Genomic DNA, 20,448 nt, shown 5'->3' on the forward strand with positions numbered 1-20,448 from the left:
TCTGGCATCAGGGAGATGGACTGCATTCAGCAAAGCTTCATGCTTCAAAGCACGAGTGCTTGAAGTCATTGTTATAATTAATACTCAATAGGTCATTCCCATTATTAAACTGTTCAATGGAACCATTGTACGGTTATATTGTTTGTATCAGACCATACTGATTCTGCAGTACAACATAGAAGAGTAATTTGAGATACAGTATTCTGCGGGAGAGATATGAGCAGTTCCATTGACAATCTTATTTCTAATTGTAAGCAGCAAAGCTAGAAAGTTCAATACCTGTTAATTATTTTAAATTCAAAAACTAACACCATATACTTGTGGGATATCCCACTACAATCAATCACTGGTCACACCACAAACAGTTCTGCAGGAGATTGTAAATGACTACGACTAATAAAGTTTATTTTAATCCACAAAATTAAACACCCAAATGTTTCCCTCCTCATCCTCACCTACAAGGCCATTCACGGCCTTGCTCCCTCCTACCTCTCTGACCTACTATCCCCCTACTTACCTGCCCGTACCCTCCGTTCCTCTGGCTCCGGTCTGCTCCACATCCCCCGCCCTAACCGCCCTACCATTGGTGACCGGGCCTTCAGCCTCTCAGCCCTGAGGCTCTGGAACTCCATCCCCCAGTGCCTTCGCCGCCTCCTCCCTTTCCTCCTTCAAGGCCGGTCTCAAGACCTTTCTCTTTGACCGTGCCTTCAGCTCCCCTCTTGACTCTCTACCCCCTCCTCGCTCCCTCCCTTCCCTACCCTTACCCTGACCATTTCCTCCCTGCTCCGGTCCTGACCCAACTGTACAGCGCCTTGGGACGTCCTCCCGACATGAAAGGCGCTCTATAAATGGAATCTTGTTGTTGTTGTTCCCTGGGAATATACACATCTATCTTGGTAAATTCAATAAAAAAACAGGGATTTAGCAACATAAAATGAAGCCAGATGCAGTTATACTTTTTAAATATTAAATACTACATTTACAGATTGTGACAAATTCTATCAATCGTTTCATGCTAAGAACAGACATGTGATGCACCTACATTCTGAAACCCACCTCCCTGCACTGGCAGTTCTGAGAATATACATTTAACTGAGCGAATATACTAGCAACGCAGCAAGGAGTTTCAAGAAGTGCACACCATCATGGTGGTCAAACAAAAATGGCAAAATAATAAATATTTAAAATATGAAATTTGAATTACTTTACCAATTGACTAACTAAAACAAAACGGGTATTTATCGGTGAAAACCAATAAAGGCCCTCCATCCCAACAAGTGCACTCCTTCAAACACAAAATTTGTTCCCATGTCCATTCACTCACTGCGTGTGGACACTATGTTTTAATTTGTTGACATTATTTGCGACATGTCAACATAAAATTATATGGATAAATATTATTCAGATATCTCATTACATATCAGTATAATAAATAAATAAATAAATAAATACATCCCTGGCAAATTAAGCCTAATTGGATAGATTTAGTTTACTTGATACATATTAAAACATTTAAAGTAGCTGAATAAACATTGACTTATCATAGTTATCAAGAGATGATTTTTATTGATGAGGTTAGGTCCCTGCTCTTTGATGGCAAACTGGTTGCTCAGAGTACATTGTTTACTGCAAGGTTTTCTGTAGCACGCATGATTGGAGTTGAAACATTCAGAGTACTTTCTAAGTCCAAAAAATAAACTACTTTTTGTTTTTTAAAAAAAAGTCTTGTGGACAGTATTCCACAGCTAAATAATTCAGTCCCATGACTGTAACACACAAACTGAATTTGTTGTTTCCTTTCCCCATTTTCAGGAACAAAGGGCATGCATTGTTTTTTTAACCCATGTTCGCCACACAAGTCTTTCCACTCAGCACTCTCCTCAGAGTCAAAAGGTTGTGTGTTCAAAGCCTATGTTATGTAACTCATAGGAAAGCTGACACTCCAATATATTTCTGGGGCGGGTTGCAAGTTTGGAGTTATGGTTGGAGTCTCTCCTTTGGATGAGTCATTAAACCGAGGCCCTGTCTACTGTTCAGATGGACGGTAAAGATCCCATCACGCTATCAGAAAAGATAAAGGGAGTTTCTCCCCTGACCAACAACCCCCCAAATAAAATTGATTCACTTCATGGCTGTTTGTGGGATATTGCTGTGGACAAATTGGCTGCTGCATTCACCCACAAAAAAAGTCATTGCTCTTTACAGTGTATCCAGTGAAGCAATTTGAGACATCCTCCTAATGTGAAAGGCACTATACCAAATGTAATATTTATTATTATTTCTAAGGCTTCTCTTGGCTAGATAGCACGAGGTCACACCACTGGCCTGGTGAGGATCTTGATTTCGATTTAGAATTCAATTATTTCCATACTTAATAATAATAATAATCCTTGCATTTGATACAGCGCTTTTTCACGTCTTCTAGACATCTCAAAGAGCTTCACAGAGTATACTGTAAAGTGAATTGACTGTATATTTGTGGGCGCCAATTGCACACAGCAGTGTCTCACAAACAGTCGTGGATTGAAGTGACCAATTTTATTGCTTTTTTTCTTGAGGGATTATTATTAGGCGGGTGGAGTAAGGAAACTTGCCCAAGGTTTCAGCCTGCCAGGAATCGAACCCAGGTCTCTCACTTGCAAGGCGAGTGCTCTAACCACTGAGCTGCAGGACTCCTTGTGCTTAAAAACATATTTTAATGGAAAAGAGAACGCAATTTTGGCACCTTTGTATGTTTTATCCAAGTATGTTCTCCACACAAGCTTCTACTAATTGTTGCTCACTACTATTCTCAACTCCAAACCCAACTACATGAACTGGAAAAAAGATATTTGACCACAAAAGCAGTCCAAGATGTGGTTTTCTTTAAGCATAAGCTTGGTTCATGTAACTATCCCTCCATGGTCTCCCCACCTACCCCATCTCTGCAGCCTCTTTCACCCTGACCAACCCAACTGTTCCCTTCGTTCGTCTGACACTGCCTGCTCCACTTCCCCCAGTATCCACCCCATCATCAATGAGTGGGCTTTCAGCCACCTTGCACCTGGAATTCCGTTCTGACTTCTCTCCCTCCCCTCTTTCACAGCACTCCTCAAAATATCTCTTTAACCAGTGCCGAGTCAGAATTGTCAAGCACTTTCGGGACATTCTCCTAACGTACAAGTGTGAATAGTATTGTCACTTTTTGATTTCAAGATCCTCACGCTCGCCTACAAATTGTTTCATGCTCCAGCACCTCCGGATCTCTCCAATCTGCTCGGACCCCATTCCTCAACCCGGCCCCATCACTCAGTTGGTTCAGGCTTTCTGCGCATCCAGCCACTATACCCTGAACCTCTGGCATTCCCTACCTCAACCCCTCTTGCTTGTCCCTTCTTTGCAAGTCTTCAGATTGCCATCTTAAGACTATCCTCTTAAACTGCCTATAGTCACCTCCCTCACTCATGTCAAACTATGCTATTGTTAAGTGCTCGAAGTCGCCACTCCACGTTAAGGATGATATATAAATCCAAGTTGTTATAACTTTGGTGTCATTCTGCACCATGTACATCAGTTCCTCACCTTGCCCCTCAATAAAAAAAGGTGGATGAAACTTCACTTACCACTGCCTTCGCATATTTCTTCAACACATCAGAGTGAGGCCTTATAGACATATAGTGCTAGTTTTTCAATCTCTTTCATTCTACTACTGATGGGCATGGCTTCAGCCACTGCTCCCTCAACTCTTTGCAACATTCCAGGAAATCCTTGGCCTTGTACCTCCACTCCATTAATTCAAAACACCTAAAAAAATCTATTTCTTTGACATTACCTTTGGTCCATAACCTTCAAATTTGCCTCTCCTGCTCAGCAACTACTGATCATAAACCTCTTTGAGGTGTTCATTCTATGTGAAGGGATGTACACAATTGCAGCTTTTATATCTCACAAGTTAACCTACAAGACCGACACTTGCAGCATTCATGAATTATATCCAGCATCAAGCAATAGTTTTTTTCTCAAATAAAATCCGATGGCAAACAATCATTTGAGTACATTTGAGTACACGCCACTTATAAACTTTTACACAAAAATGTTTATGAATATGGATATTTTTAAAATATTGACTATGAATATATTCAAACCTTCGCTGGTCTGAAAGTGTTCGCTATTTCTTCCATGTACATGGTACATTGTGTATCAAGCGAAAAGAAAACAATCAGATCCCAGGCTGACCTCATTTACTCAGTCTGACTCCATGACAACTGAATTTGACAGCAAAACTGTACTGTTATTATCAACACAGTAACCTGCCCGATGCTTACAAACAAAAAGCCAGTAGTGCCTCAACTGACAAAAACAGCATTGAAAACAGTGCAAATGTCCCTCTCAATATATAGCTCAACTGAACTGTACTCTAAATACTGTATTTGAAATGCATAAAGAACAAATCTTACAATCCACCCACATGAGTATATTTTATCAATTTACTTTATAAATGACCTCAAGTGGTATAAATATTTGAGCTTCTCTCTGGAGAATAAAAAAATCTTAATTTATCCTTCTTGGCTAAAAAAACTATTACTGACCCATGAATAAACAGATCCTAATTTTAGCACTGGCATCATCCTCTGAGGCTCAGTTACATGTTCCAATATATAGGGCTGCATTTTGAATAATATATTGTTGAAATAAACACCAACAGCAACAACTTGGATTTATATAGTGCCCTCCACGCCGGACGACGTCTCAGAGCGCTTCACAGTAATGGATCTCAGGGCCCAGCCAAGGGGAGGGGGGTGGGGGGTGCGGGGAAGGTGACCAAAGACGCGGTCGAAAAGAAAGGTCTTCAGCCGAGACCTGAAAACAGGAAGAGGGGGCGAGGCGAAGGGAGTAAGGAAGGGAGTTCCAGAGCCTCAGGGCGTAGTGGCAGAAGGCACGGCTGCCAATGGTGAAGAGGAGGATTCGGGGGACAACGAGGAGGCCAGACCTGGTGTAGCGAAGGCAATGGGCACTGTTGTGAGGAGAGAGGTCAGAGAGGAAGGGGGGTGCAGAGGAGTGGAGGGATTAGAAACGCTATTGTTATACCTCAATGGTATTACAATATTTAAAAAGTATTGTCCATAACGAGAGTATATTAAATACAAGCAGAAAATAATTGTACCATTTTACAGATATGAACTATCATTGTGCTTCACTATGCTTTTCGTAGTCCTGTTAAGAAATATCATTTAAAAAGGGCTTCATGAAAAAAGACGAGTTGTTCCAGTTATCTGAAAGAAATAAGAAGCTGGACAGAGATTTTTACGTTACCTCTGCCAAAACTCTGGAGTCTTTCACAGGCCAATATATGTTGCTTGGACTTCGTGTTTTATAATTAGCATTGATGCAATTTTATGTTAAATAATCTTCCCTATATAAGATTGATCCATCTGCCAACCTCTAATTATCTCACCTCTCTTCTAAAGAGAGCCAACCTGCCCGTTCCCTCCGCTCAGCGGGCTCTGGTCTGGTTCACGTCCCCTGCCTCGCCTGCCTACCACTGACGGGTGGGTCTTCCAGCCATTCTGACCCCACCCTCTGGAACTCCATCCCGCAGTGCCTCTCCAGGCCCTCCTCTTCGACAATGCCTTCGACCACCCTCCTTCTCCCCCCTCGGCCTCTACCCTCCTCAATCCCGACCCCCAGCTCGAGGCCGAAACACTGATTGTCCAGTGCCTTGGGATGTCCTCCTGACTTGAAAGGCGCTATACAAATGTAATTTTGTGTTTGTTGGAAAGAAAGTAACTAACGCTGTAGCACCATTTCACAGCACTGACAGCCTACAATACTTTTCTCAAGCAATGATTCTTCATGTGCAAATCTAGACAATGCACATGACAGGTTTTTTTAATTCTGGATAGGGGTGAAGCATCACCATTTAACTTGATTCTGTCCACACTTACAGACTTTCCAAGGGAACACAATCCTTACCATTGTTTGTCCAGTTTAGACCACCCTACTCTATAGGGCTTGCAGGGCTAAAAGCAGCAAAGTGGAAAGAATTTCTGCTCTCAGTGATTGATCTGCCCTTCCAATCCTGCCAATAAACCAGGCTGGCTGGCCTGTCAGTGCCGGTGATACTGCAAACTCCTAGCTCAGAAACTAGACTAAGACCACCACAGAAGAGTGATTAGATTCTGACATTCCGTTGCCAAGATGCCAACTTCAACTTTACCCTTCCCCAGCCAGAGGGCAATTATAATGTACCAAAGATCCCCTAAGCTAAGATCAACTAAGCTCAATAATGAACCGTTGTTGGAAACAAGATTTTTGAAACACCAGCATTACAATGAAACAGTGACAAGTCCTTATTTATTACTACTGTGGGTTTATTCTGTAATTTTAAAATAGAACGCAATGTTCTGAAGATGAAGGTACTATAAAACACACAGATAAGTCACACCTCAGTGTAGGGTGGAGGACACAGCTCACACCATGGAATTCAGGTATTCCTCAATAAATTAAAAGAGGCGTTCCTCAAGAAATTAAATTCATGAGGCAGATGTAAGCAGACAATTATTTTTCTGACGGACATAATTGTAAATGTAAAGGAGCCCAGGATTGAATATTGCAAATCTCTGAATATTCTACAATTCCTTTGAGGTCCTGGATATATTTATTTGACAGTAAGACAGAGCAGGTTATCTGTGGTGCAAGGGTTGTACTTGGGACTGAGATTTCAAGAAGCAGAGATAGCTCCGGATTTTGAAAGGTGGCATGGAAGGGAGGTAGCCATCAAGCAGCAGCATCTGTGAATACAAATTGTGACAGGAAGCTCAATTAAGAGCTCAATTAAGAGCTTTCCTCTCAATAGGTTAGAACACAACAATCCTCCTTGTGCTCCACCCAACAACATAATAATAATAATGCTTAATTTGATATAGCGCCTCATCACATCTTTGGGACATCTCGAAGCGCTTCACAGAATGTACTGTAAAGTGAATTGACTATATTTTGTGGGCGAAACACGGCAGCCAATTGCACACAAAGGTGTCCCAGGTGGATTGAGTGACTAATTTGGTTTTATTATTTTTTTTGAAGGAATTATTACCCCCGGAAAAGCAATCCACCAATTGACTGACAACCGGGTTCCTACTTACTGCTAGTTAAAGATAGGCATGTGGAGTAAGGAACTTGACCAATGCTTACCCTGCCAAGAATCAAACTCAGGTATTTGACTTGCGAGACAAGTACTCTAACCACTGAGGTACAGACTCCACAAACATACGAGTGTTGTTTCACTGGTTTGTTCCTCCTGACTGTGTTGCAACTACCAATACAGTGTTAATACATTTGTTCTGTACAACTATGTTCAATTGTTTCCAATCCCCTTGTGCAATTATTTAGATTTTCTTCTCTCTATCAGAGAATTGATTTTTTTTAAGATGAGTGCACCTCTTAACAATGCCAACCTCATTATATCAACATCTTGTTATGTGATAGCACACATAACCCTACTACATTTTAAGCTATTGCTAATGATGACCTCAGTAATGGTTCTGGTTTGTCTGTGCACTCTATATGCAACCACATTAGCAGAATTACTACACATTAGCAAAATTACTAAACTCATCTGTTATTAAAACAAACCATATGGATCATTATCATTCATTATTGAATTTGTGCAATAATGAAGTTCTACTCATTTCCAATTTAGGGAACCTGCCTCCTCACTTTCCATGCAGATAGTACAAGGGGATACATAGGTTCTGTGCTGGAATCACTGATACAGAAATGATTAAATCATAACAGTAAAGTACTCAGGTCAACTATCATCGACTATTGTGGCATTCACTCTGCTGCAACAGGACTACAAGTAACCTTTGAAAACAGCAAGATTTAAACTAATGGTTCCGTAGCTCTGAAACCCCAGTTGTTAAATCTATAACAAACAAATGTTTTTCAAAGGTGCAGGCTAAACGTAAGAAGCATTTTCCATTAAACTACGGGTGGTCCAATCTTTTGGCTGCTGAGGGCCGGATGCCCTATTTGAGAAACGTCCGTGGGCTGCATAAGCAATATTTTTTGCCTTCTAGAAACATAACATTTACGGGTTATAGAGGGAGCGAGTGGGGCAGATGAAATAAGTTGCAGGTGGGGGGAGAGAGAAACGACAACAATGGACCACCCCGAGCTACATCATTTTCAAGTCTGACTATAACTGTTAGGAGGCCCGGGATAGCCGACAATAAAACATGAGATTGCTTGGGATGGAGAATTGCATGCAATACCAAATTACTGTATCAACATTTTAGATTGTCAGAAGCAGTGTTACCAAATGCCACCACCATTTTTTGGGGGGCATGGGGGGAAGAGAACATTAGGAAGAGAAGGAAGTGACTGCATCCATCAGGCTGAACCAAAGGTCAGATTTATTATTACTCCAGCTAGGATGGATCGACTCAATTTTCCCAGTGACTGAAATTCCTTTAAAGATACAACCATTTGACAGGTAGGTATGGTTCTTATATTTTCTTTCATTACTGTATAAACACTTCCTCCATCAACACCCCTTAGCATTCTGAAAATAAGAAAGCAGCAGCAACTGATGAGGCAGCCTAAGTTATGCCTAGAAAAAAATACAAATTAGCCTGTTTTCACAAACACTGACACCCACAAATAACTTTCATGTACACTTCAAAAGATCTTGGCAACAGATTTTTATTCTGGATTGCCTCATAATAGATGTAGGAACAGCTGCCTCTTGCAGTTTTTAGAGTCCATTGTAACTTTTCAAAGAGAAATCAGTTGTCCTTCCAAGTGCAAACATTCTGCATACAAACGCTTTCTCAATACTTTTAAATGATAAACATCCACCATCCCCCTCCTCCACCACACACATACACAAATGTACATTATTTAAATAAACCAAATCATTTGGAATTAGCTTGCACCAACGTAATCTTGTTGCAGAAATTCTCATAAAAAGTCAAGGGATTTAAGCTATGATATAGTTGTTCAACTCTTACTGAAGCTGCAGTTCCCTACATTCAGCACATTTTAAATATGGCCATTATTACACTAATTTCTAAAAGATATTGTGGTACGTACATTTTCATGCAAAACAAGCAATATCTAAGGTGGGCAACTTCCTAAGACTACTGCAGCTCTAAGCCCTGTAGTCAGCCTTGTAATTTGTTTTATTCTGGTTTTCCAGCTAGAACCATGGAGCCAGTCAGAAATAGAGAGGGACAAATTCTTGCAGTAAATGATAGATGTGATCCTCCAGGTTTTGGCTGACGACCCAGGGTAGCTGGTTTGTCATCAGCAGTGTGGATCTTAGAGTGTGAATCCATCTGGCTCGAGAAGAGAACTATTGAGATAGTCCATAAAATATACAGTCATTATAACCATTTACCACAACTAATCATGTATATCAGCCGGGTAATTTAGTATCTCCAAGCACATGAACTGAATCTGGCCAATCCTCTAGTATTTGGTTGAGGTTATCGTGACCCAAACTCAATCTCCAATCATTTTACACTGCTAACAATGAAACAGGAGTAAGTGACAAGAGAAATATTATAGCACCAACAACCTCTGGAACAAAAAGTGAGCCAATCAACATGAAGTAAATGAATCAAACATAACCGTGCATCTTAATACTGCTTTATACTAATGTGTCATTTAATCTCATGGAATAGTGCAATATCTGTATTCACCACCATTGAGCTATTTGGCAAACCCCAAAATTATCTGAAAAACTCAGGTTCAACAAAGTAAACCACTGCAGCTCCAAAGACAGAACAGTCATATTGTTGTCACACAGCTTGTGAAAACAGATAGTTGCCTGATTGATAATTTAAAAATATAACATTAAATGGCTGTTCCATGGTGGGAGCTAGCTAGCAAGCAATGTTTAGATTTCTCCTCACAAGGAAGAGGGGAGAGAGCCTATTAGATCTCACAGTTATACTTCCCTTTAAGGTGGTGATAGGATTTAGTGACCAATCCTTCAGCAAAAGATGTATCTTTGATGTGGGCTGACTTCTAAGGCTATTCAGAAAATAAAATTCCAAATTTGCATGTAGAAAACAAAGAAGTTATTCGTGCTTGGATGGTTTCACAACTTCCAGTGGAGCTCTGGTGACCACTTCATAATCCAGCCTGAGCTTGAGTAGAGAATACCATCAAGATATGTACAGTATTTCATTGTCAGATGAGATTACACATGAATCATGTAAGCAGAAATAATTATTTTTTCCTTCCCAAACCCAAGCATACAGATTATAAGACATTCCGATGAAGAAATCTTTCAGGTCAATTTGATCTCATCCTTCTAGAATACCCACCAACACCCTACCAGCATCAAGCGGTTTGGTAAATGAATACAACGGGGGTTAATTGGAAAGTTTCCACTGTCAGCTTGGCTGTGGTCTGCATATTGTTGATTCTGATTCAGACCACCCACTGCAATCAGAGTATGCTAAGAAACATAAAAGGAGCACTTTATATTTAACAACCTTCCATTTCTGCTGTGCAAAAACGACAGGGATTTGAATGACAATATTTTAAAAAGCCATTTCATTTTAGTTGAGTATAAGACTTCAATACTAAAACAATGGGGAGCTACATAAAGCTTTTTTTTAAAAAATATCTCCATCCTCACTTTCTCCACTGTGTAACATCCTGTGCCTCACAGCACCACAGCAAGGAAGGCAGGTGACAAAAAACACCTCCATAACCTTCATCAATGCTGTTCTTTGTCAGCTGTTAGAAAGGAAGCTAAACTGCAGCTCTGACAATTCCATCCCTTCAATCTGCTGAGCACCTTCCATTATCTTGGGGGTAACATCCAACAGCCCTGACAAGCGAAAAATGTACTGCTTCGAGAAAGCTATTTCAAATATCAGTGACAGCCATGATGCTCACCTGGGTCTCAAATCTGCAACACTGTGCAGTGCATTAACATGGCACCTCTCAAATTATTCAGTCTAAAAGCAAGAGCCAATTGTTACCCTCCCATTACTTCAGACTGAATCAGTTGTAATTTTCTATAGCAGCCTCTCTCAAGTATAAAGAACAAACTTTAATAAATGCCAGTAAGTGACTCAGCTCTCATTTGCCATTTCTGAATTTACAGCAACAGTTCATCCTAGGACATTTACAATTCAATTTTAACTTTTATGCCCTTTATAGCATTTAACATCATATAAACTAGTAAATATGCTGTTCTCTAAAGTGCCAGAAAAATCCAGTGTTCAATGTAATGTACCCATGTGGCTCCAAATTATTTTAATCATACCAATTCATTTACATGATGATGTCCAATGAACATTACGTAAAATATTGAAACTGCTATAAACATTAAGACATAAAAAGAATAATGTAATAATGCACCATACTGCGTTCCACGATGAAGCACACTGCATAAATGCAAGTTTTGTATGACCTGCCAATTACCAGATAAATCCCAGACCTAAAGCTAATCTGCAAACCTCTTCCCTCCAATACTCTTCTCATATTGATTTTTCTGTACAGTGCTCAGTATTGGCAGACTATGTGCAAGATTGGAAATTATTAGACACAAGCACGTTCAACACCTCACAAAATGGAGGTTTGAATGGAGAAGACCCTTTGGCCCATTTGATCTCATCCTTCCAGAAACTAATCCTACCATCCTGCCATCACAGCATCAAGTTATTTTTAAATCCACACTAACCGTTTCTGTATTGCTGTGTTGGAGTGACAAATTATAAATCCCATTCTACCCACTGCCCCAAAACTTCACCCTCATGTATTTTTAATGATATGTGCTATAAATGTTTTTTGCCCAGCAAGCTGTGCATGAGCTATGTGTAAGGAGAAAGCAAACTGTTTCCAAGTCCGTATGCTGTTCAGACAAAACATCAAAAACTCAAAAANTGACAATGATCGATTGCTATCCTTCCAATTTTTCCTCCCTGCAGTAACAATTTGCATTTATATAGTGCCCTTTACGTGGGGCAGAGTCTTGGAGCACTAACAGATCAGAGGGAGGAAAGTCAGAGAATGGAAGAAAGCAAGGCTTTGCTTGACTGCTCTTTGGGTGCTACTTTGTTGGCAATCCATTGTGTTGTGTGGCAAATACTTATGTTATCTCTATTTTCAAATGAAATCTTTAACAGCTTTACAATGCAAATTTGGTAAAGTCAGAAAATCAGAGATTCACAATGAACTGGGATGCATACTACTGAAGTTTAAATGTTCAACCTAAAAGGTTTAGGTTGGGGATTAAGATTATGGGTTGGAGAGGACTACACTGACCAATTTGCTTAAATTCAAAGGGATAACAGTTGGGTGCAATTGAAATGCATCTGAAATGCAGGAAGTGAACCTCAGTGTTTCCTTCATTCCATAGATTCCCCAGCAAAGACTGAAAAATCTCTCCAATGAAGTGAAAACAAGAGAAGAATCCAATACCTAGATGACACAGCTGCCAGGTTGGACAGCACTCCAGTTTTATATCACGACCATCACGATTTATTAATTGAAATGTTTAAATTGCATATTAAATAATTAATCACTCATCACATCACTAAACAAATAACTTTATGTAGCACTTTCCAGGATTTGGGTGACCAGATCAAGAAGATTGCTATATGAAAAAAATCTCAAAACTCCTTCGGATTTCTAATCTTATTCTTATCAGCTCAGCTGAAAATACGATGTGATCAAGCAATCAATTGGTTGTTCAAAACACAACATGCATTGCACCTTCCACAAAAAAGGAAATGTCTCAAGGCACTTCTCAAAATATAATCCTAATAAATTAAGTAAATATTTGTTAGATGGACAAACATGGCAGCTAATCTGTGCTAACAATATTCCATGAACAATTGAATGATACCAGGAATGGGGAACCTTAGCTATGAGGGCAGGCTGGAGAAGTTAGGACTTTTCCCATTAGAGCAGAGAAGTTTACGTGGGGACCTGATAGAGGTCTTCAAGATCATGAAAGGTTTCGACAGGCTAGATAGGGAAAAGCTGTTTCCGCTGGTAGGTGTGTCTGTGACCCGTGGTCACAGTCTTAAGATATCTACCAAAAGAAGCAGAGGGGAGGTGAGAAGAAATTTTTTCTCTCAGCGAGTTGTTCAAATTTGGAATGATCTGCCTGAAAGGGTAGTGAAGTCCAATTTGACAAAAACAGCTTTTAAGAGAGAACTTGATAGGTATCTGGGGAAGACGAGTTTGCAGGGTTATGGGGAGAAAGCTGGTGATTGGGGTTAGTGAAAGTGACTTGCTCTGTCAAAGAGCCGGCACAGACTCGATGGGCCGAATGGCCTCCTTCTGTGCCGTAAGATTCTATGAAAATTCTATAATTAGAAATGCAGCCAATTACATTTGAATCTGGGAGTAAATTTGGATTAGGCTGAGGCAAGATAATATCAAAAAAATTCTACATTTCTTTGAAACATTGATTCTTTACAACTACCTAAATCAAAAGATAGACAGAATCAAAAATTTCTAACAGGAAACTGCTCTATCGATACTCACATTTTAAACAAGTGAGAAGTTGTTTCATTAATACATCAAAAATGGTATTAAAAATTGTTCAGATCCTAATTCAAGAGTACTATCTACCAACCATAATTAAAAATGAAAAAGTTGTTTAAATACTTTAACTTTACACTGCCCTTTCCTCATATTCGCCCACAAATAACACAGTCAATTCACTTACAGTATATTCTGTGAAGCGCTTTGAGACGTCTAGAAGATGTGAAAGGCGTTATATCAAATGCAAGGATTATTGTATTATTATAGTGTAGCTATCATTGAAACATTATCTGATGCCTACATTTTCTCGTACTACATCATGCGTGGGAGGACGTATTAGCACAATGAAGTTTACAGTATCATCGATCTCTAACCATGATTTTGTAACCTTTAATACTACCACATATTGTGAAATGTAGAATTGCACACTGTATTGCAAAAAAATTATGTGATCCTATTCTGCTAGTCATATGAAACTCAATAAACTCAAAAAAAAAGCAATCAAAGAGTGGATTGATACTCTAGTCTACAGAATTCCTACCACTGTTGAAGCAACCTTGATGCAATTTACCAGCAGCTTCAGAACAAGGTGCAAGCTATATTTCTCCAATGATCTATTACAACAGGTGTCATATAACACGCATTGAATTAGGTCATTGTTTACGCCTCTTTGTTCAAATGACACGACATGTATCCTGTAAGTAAGTACCTGTTTACATGCATAATCAGATTCGTAATCATTAATCTGCCATTTTCTTTTGTTAACCTAAAATTAGAACACCTGACAATGCACAAATACAATCTTCAACGAGAACTGATTTGACAATGCATTTAGATGCTAAACAATAATAATTCATTAGTGCAACATAATAAGTGTTAAAAATGCAAATGTTGCCACAATGCAACAGATTTTGATGTACAGTTTGATGTGGGCAGCCAATGGAGTTGTTAATCGTGTGTGTAAAATGCGGATAATGCTTAACTTAAATACAGCCTTTTAAACTAGAAAATCATCATTAACAATGCTAACATAAAGATCTTTTTTTTTCTGGGTTCTGCATGTTGCTGTGACTAAGAAACTATCTTTGGGAATCAGACTGATTAGATGAAGTCTGCTCACCATAATTACAAAATATTCCCTTTCATGAGAGGTGGTATTTTAGTTTCATGTGAAAGTGGTTCTAAGCAACCTGTGGTCATAAACAACTGCAGAATTTCACGTAGACTGACAATCTTATCCAGGAGTATTAATGCAGAGGTTAGAAAATGCATACATGTACAAATCCTCTGCAAGCGCTGATCTGGAGTATGGTAAATTAATGTTTGATGGGCATTGCTGTGTACCAGTGTCCAAAATAGAAATGATTGTTTTTAACATGAAGAAAAGTGTGTAATGTCTTAAATAATTCCTCCACTTAATATAGCACATAAATTGCTGAAACATCTCAATGTATTCACAAGTAAGTACCATCAAGTGTATTCAAAGTATTTGTAGTCAAGCACAAGTAAATTTATGCAGAGCAAGATCACACACGTATTCATAGTGAATTCCCAATTGAAGTGGATTGTTGGCCAGTACACAAGGAGAAACTCCCTTTTCTTTTCAATGACGTGGGATCTTGACTCCACCTGAACAGGCAGAGTGGATCTTGATTTTGACATTTCATCTAAAGGATGGCACCTCCAGTTGCGCAGCACTAACGCAGCACAGCACTGGACTAGTTTCAGCCTCGACTGTTGAGCTCAAAATCCTGATGATTAGATTAAATTTGGCACATATCCAAGTTCTAAATTACTTCTTTATAAAGTAATCAAAGTACGTCAGACAAAAACAAGTCACTTAACAGTAAATCTTTTGAGCTTTTAAGACTTGCGAAACGTAAAGCTGACGTAATCTGGTTAAGTTTGACATAAGCAGCCAAGTATTATTGCTTTATTTTAATTCTTAACATTGCGACATGACTTAAGGAAAGTATTAACTACAGTAACAACTTCTTCAACTGTCTTGTACATTTGGCACGTAGCCAAGTTCTAAATTACTCTCTATAAAAAGGGTTAAGTAAGTTCCCTACAAATGTCACTGGATAGATCAGTTGACGTTAAATCAGTACCTCCATCAAGTGATGTCTAATGGCTACAAATCAAACCATCAAAGAGGAATAATTATGAAAGCCTTGCAGATTGTGCATTTACAATTCAGCGAATCTGACGAGATTCTCAGTTATATTCGTGCCCCACACAGGCACGAGGGCAAAGCGTATTTAATAAAATAGATGGACCGAAACAGATAAAATTGAGATTTCCCGAAACACAACTGCAATGTAGATGTGCCGTCTTTACCACTTTTATTCTCCTGTGTTTGCCGATTTCGTTAATCTTCCTCCATATATCGTTTGGCGACCGCGGCAACACCCCGAGGGGGGGATACAGGATTAAACCATCGCGTATCTTTAAAGTGATGTTAAAAGAGATCGGGGTCACGACCACCACCAGTCGCTGACCCGGCGATCCACAACCAACGTGCCCGGAAAATCACCAAAAGCCACAGTCAACGTGTTGCATTCGGGACACAAACCGGTCTTTTGCATTTTTTTGTTTTGTTTTTTAAAAAAAAAATAATGTCTCCATCACCAGAACGCGCCAAATATCTGATTGAAACCGATCCACTCGGGTGGACACGGATACGCGGCACTTGCACTGAAAGGCGCTCTCGGCGCCGCCGCGGGTGAATTGTGCCGCTGTTGCTGGACCGGGAGTGAGGAGTTGGGGCAGGGGTTCCCCCAGCATCCACACTCCTTACAGGCACCTGTCTGGTCGATGGGTTCCGATTGCAACCCTTTCCCCCCCCACCCCCCCCCCTCTCTCTCTCTCTCTCTCTCATACTCATTGCGAGCTTTTGCCCCCCCTGTCCGCCGCTGCCTCGTCCCTAAAATTAAACGTGGGAGGGAACGAAGGAAGGGAAGGGAAGCGAAGGGAAGGAAGCTCGCAACTTTGCTCAGGGAGTGAGTTGGGTCCAGCGTTGCTGACATGACAAGCTTCCTCCCTTCCTCGAAGCTTTTTCCTCTCGACGGCGGCAACGAACCGCCTGGAAAATAACCCCCCACCCCCCAAAAAAAAATCTCCCACACACACACACACAGAGAGAGAGAGAGACGACCCGTCTGATCAGGAGAGACGGCCAAGTCCAGCTGAACCCGGTGTGAACCGACTGCCACGTACATTAAATTCCCCCCTCCCCCCCCCACCACCACCACCACCACCGAGAAAAAAAAACGTCCGTTATATTTAAATGTCGCCCCAAAAAGTACATCAAAAAAGTGTGAGGTTTTTTTTTAACACTAAACACACACCTCCTCACACACACACACACATTGACACACAGTTATTTTTTTTGTGCCGCCGACGATCAAATTAAAAGGGAGAGGGAGAGGGAGGAAAGAAAAAAAAATCAAAAGAACTTTCTCGAACTGGCGAAGCCACGCAACATGTCCCCCAAAACAATCCCACCCCGGGATCCCGAGCCTCCATCCCGTGGGATAAAGGCGGCCGTCGGAAAGAAGAGAGGGAAAAAAAGGAGATGAGCCTGAAACGGGATGGGATTCAGAGAGAGAGAGAAAGAGAGAAAAAGAGAAAGAAAAAAAGAGAGGATAAAACACTCACACATCACCTCTCTCTCTCTCTTTACTTCTCCCCCTCCATCTCTCCCTCGTCGCTAAACGTAAATAAAATAGCACTCAGTCACCACGAGAGACGTCGTCGTTTGCGTCAAATAAATAAAAATATATCGGTATATATATATATATATAGATATAAGTGTGTATGTATATATATGTATATATATAACCACCAACAAAACCCACAGCAACAAGTCAAGTCGGCAGTTTGTTCTGTTCTGGAAGCCAACGTTATTGCTGAGGAGTTGGGGATATTCCTATTATTATTACCCCCTCTCCTCTCCCCTCCCCTCCCCCGGGCTGGGGGTGAAGGCCGGTGGGTCTCCCTCCCTCCATCCCTCCATCCCTCCCGCACTCAGTGACACTCACCTCGGACACAAAGTAGAGACATAGTCACCAAAGTCGGTGTCGCTGCCACTTAATTAAGAGGCGAAATAACCGGAATGTGGGCGAGGAGGGCGCTGCTGCTGCTGCTTCTTCTTCTTCTTCAACTTCTTCTACTGCACCGGCGCCAGTGCTCGCTCCCTGCCCGGCACGGCGGCTGACAGGTGGAAGCAACTCTCAGCTGCTCGGCGACACCGCCGCCTCTCACATCCCATCGCCATGTTGCCACCGACTCGTCGCTCCAGGTCCAACAGGCGGAAGTCGCGCGTGGAGGAGGGAGGGGGCGGGGGAGTGTGTGTGTGGGGGAGAGTGATTGACAGGCAGCTTCACCAATAGAGAGCGACTGACGCGGAGGGTCCCACGCCCAGTCCCGTTCGCGAGCCAATAGAAGAGGCGTGAGGGGAGTGAGGGGCGGGACCTGGTCAGGTCGGTGTCTGGAGTGTGTGGTGTGTGTTGTGAGGTGAGTGACGTCGGGATCACTCAAAGCCTCTTCAATGCTAATCCCAACCGCAGGTGAATGAAGCGTTTGCTCCGTCCACCTCATCCAACCGCACGCTCCTCGGGCACAGTTCCCAGCCCCTCACCTGACTTGCGTTATCAGTTGTTTCACGAGAAACATTGTGATTCAGTTACTCGATTGCACCCCTCGAAACGCAATCTGAGTTGCCCTGTGCATGTAAATCCCAAATCTGTCCGATGTAAATGTTTATGAAAATGTACTCATCCATTGCACGTTTCTCGGGAATTTGTTTGGAAGTTTGCAGTGCTTTTTGCTGGATTTCGAAGAGTTGGATTAAACTTTAACTTTTCTGTCTTCTCGTGTTACCGAGCAAAAATGAATGCATTGAATAGCCTATTAATGATATTAATTGAAGGCCAATAATTTATCCTCTGGCTATAACCCCCCAACACTGATCATGTTGGGTTTAAAATATACTGTCTTCTAATATTGTTTTGCAACACTATATTTAGTTTGCATTTTCAAAATATATTCTCTTTACCACAATCTTATTCACAATGTAATCACATCTTTAAAAAAAAATGGTTCATCGTAATTACGTATCCAAGTAATTTGAAGATTCAGTAGTTCGTTAAAATTACTAAATGCGGTTGAAATGCAGAAAAATCGTTTTGTTTTCAGGTAGTTTAATTGCATGCATTGTGTCGATTTTCTTACTTGCACTTGCATCGCTTTAGCTTTTAAAATCATTGTTATATGGTTGGTTAATGCCACATTTATGTTTCAACAATTCTAAATGTTTACATATTAATTGTCAGTTTAAAGTTAGGGGAAGCATGTTTTCCAATCAAAAGTGTTAATCGTTACAAAATCATTTTCAGCAAGTTAAATACTTGTGTAACAGCCATTTAAGAAATACTGTCATTTAAGAATGATACCACATTAATTAGATTACTGTTAATGCTATTATGTAGATTCATATTAATCAGTAGTGTTATCCGCAGTACAATGGACACATAATGAAAGTATTTCATATCGCAATGTAACTCATCGAGCAGAGATATTTAGACTTGAATTCAGACGGTCTTTGTGGACGAGAGATTTCCTAAAGGGTTAAATCTGAATCATTATAAAGTATCACTGCAATTGAGGTTCTGTGCAGAATGGTTTCTGTTCAGATCGTGGATTATCTATTTAGCTCTGTCATGTCGATGTCACTAGATTTTTTGCTTACAATGCGGCATGGTGAACAAAATTAAATAATGTAAAATGAATTGAGAATGTAGATAAATATTTAATACGGTACCATCCAAAAAGAACTGCAATTGTAAGCTGAAACTGATAAGCACCTTTATGAGTTAACAGGAGGCAAAGTACCTATTAAGATGCGCAAAGGAACATGCAATCTGTCCAATGCAATCTGGTGGATATACAGCGCCAGTAATTCATTTCAAATAAACCGCTTCTGCTTCTGCTTGGTGTGATGTGGGCTGGAACTCAAATTATATCCACGTTGTGAGGAAAATCCACTCTATTTGCAAAACAATTTCATAAAGGTGTGTTGCTGTATTTATTGCTAATATGGGGCTGGAGGGTTGTCTGTCCATTCTGATTGGCGTCTTAGAAAGAAATTAATGTGACGAATTAATATTGTGGATGTGTACCCAGACTAAAAACATTGAATGTCTCACTCACACCCTCCAAATTTATGCAGAGAGGGAATTTTCGCTTTGCTTGCAATCAAAGTTTATTGGGAAGAACTTATTTTGTTATGTGTAAAAAAANCTTGTTATACTTCTCCAGGATATCTTCACTTCCAATACATCTGACACCAGTAAATCACTTCCCACAGGAGCACAGTGACACCAGATCCAACGTATTAAATCGCCCTTTGATTGCAACACAGGAAGAACATGCTGTGTGCAGTATATGAATGGCGCGTCAGTCACACAGTATTTGCTGCTAATACTTGTAATGTTTTAAATATAACTTCATAATGCTGCAAATCGTACTAAATATAACGACTTACAGCTAATTAGTTAATCACTGCTTACAACGAGGCACTCCCTGCTCGCTTTATGTCCATCCCACAAATCTCATCAAAACTCCTCTAGTGCATTGCTGCTGCATTTGAAGGAGAATAGTACCACCTAGTGAATGTGCTGACAAAGTGCTCTTACTTTGCCTACTATTAAACATCATCCCTCTTAATGAATAATAATCCTTGCATTTGTTATAGTGCCTATAACGTTGCGGTGTCTCAGAGGAAATTGCTTGTGAAATGAAGTGTATTTGTAGGCCAACACAGCAGGGAACTTTAATAAATGAAATGTTATTCAGATTTGCTTTGCAACCCTGTTAAGTTTGTGTTCTTTAAAGCAGTTTGTCTTTTTGGTGAAAATGCATCAATAAAACATTTTTAAAGTAAAACCA

The 20,448-nt window shown here is 40.4% G+C and overlaps 1 protein-coding gene across 1 annotated transcript in view; it reads right to left on the reverse strand.

The window, feature by feature from the left end:
* Window positions 1–17,801, reverse strand: part of LOC103177885 (protein unc-13 homolog B) — a 304,211-nt gene extending 286,410 nt beyond the window's left edge. Inside the window, exon 1 of the mRNA XM_042335427.1 lies at window positions 17,541–17,801. Within this exon, the coding sequence (XP_042191361.1) occupies window positions 17,541–17,562 (22 nt within the window). The 5' untranslated portion in view covers window positions 17,563–17,801. The remainder of the gene's footprint in view (window positions 1–17,540) is intronic.
* Window positions 17,802–20,448: the final 2,647 nt, after the last annotated feature.

Source organism: Callorhinchus milii, unplaced genomic scaffold, assembly GCF_018977255.1.
Source record: "Callorhinchus milii isolate IMCB2004 unplaced genomic scaffold, IMCB_Cmil_1.0 Scaffold1, whole genome shotgun sequence".
NCBI classification, from domain to species: domain Eukaryota; kingdom Metazoa; phylum Chordata; class Chondrichthyes; order Chimaeriformes; family Callorhinchidae; genus Callorhinchus; species Callorhinchus milii.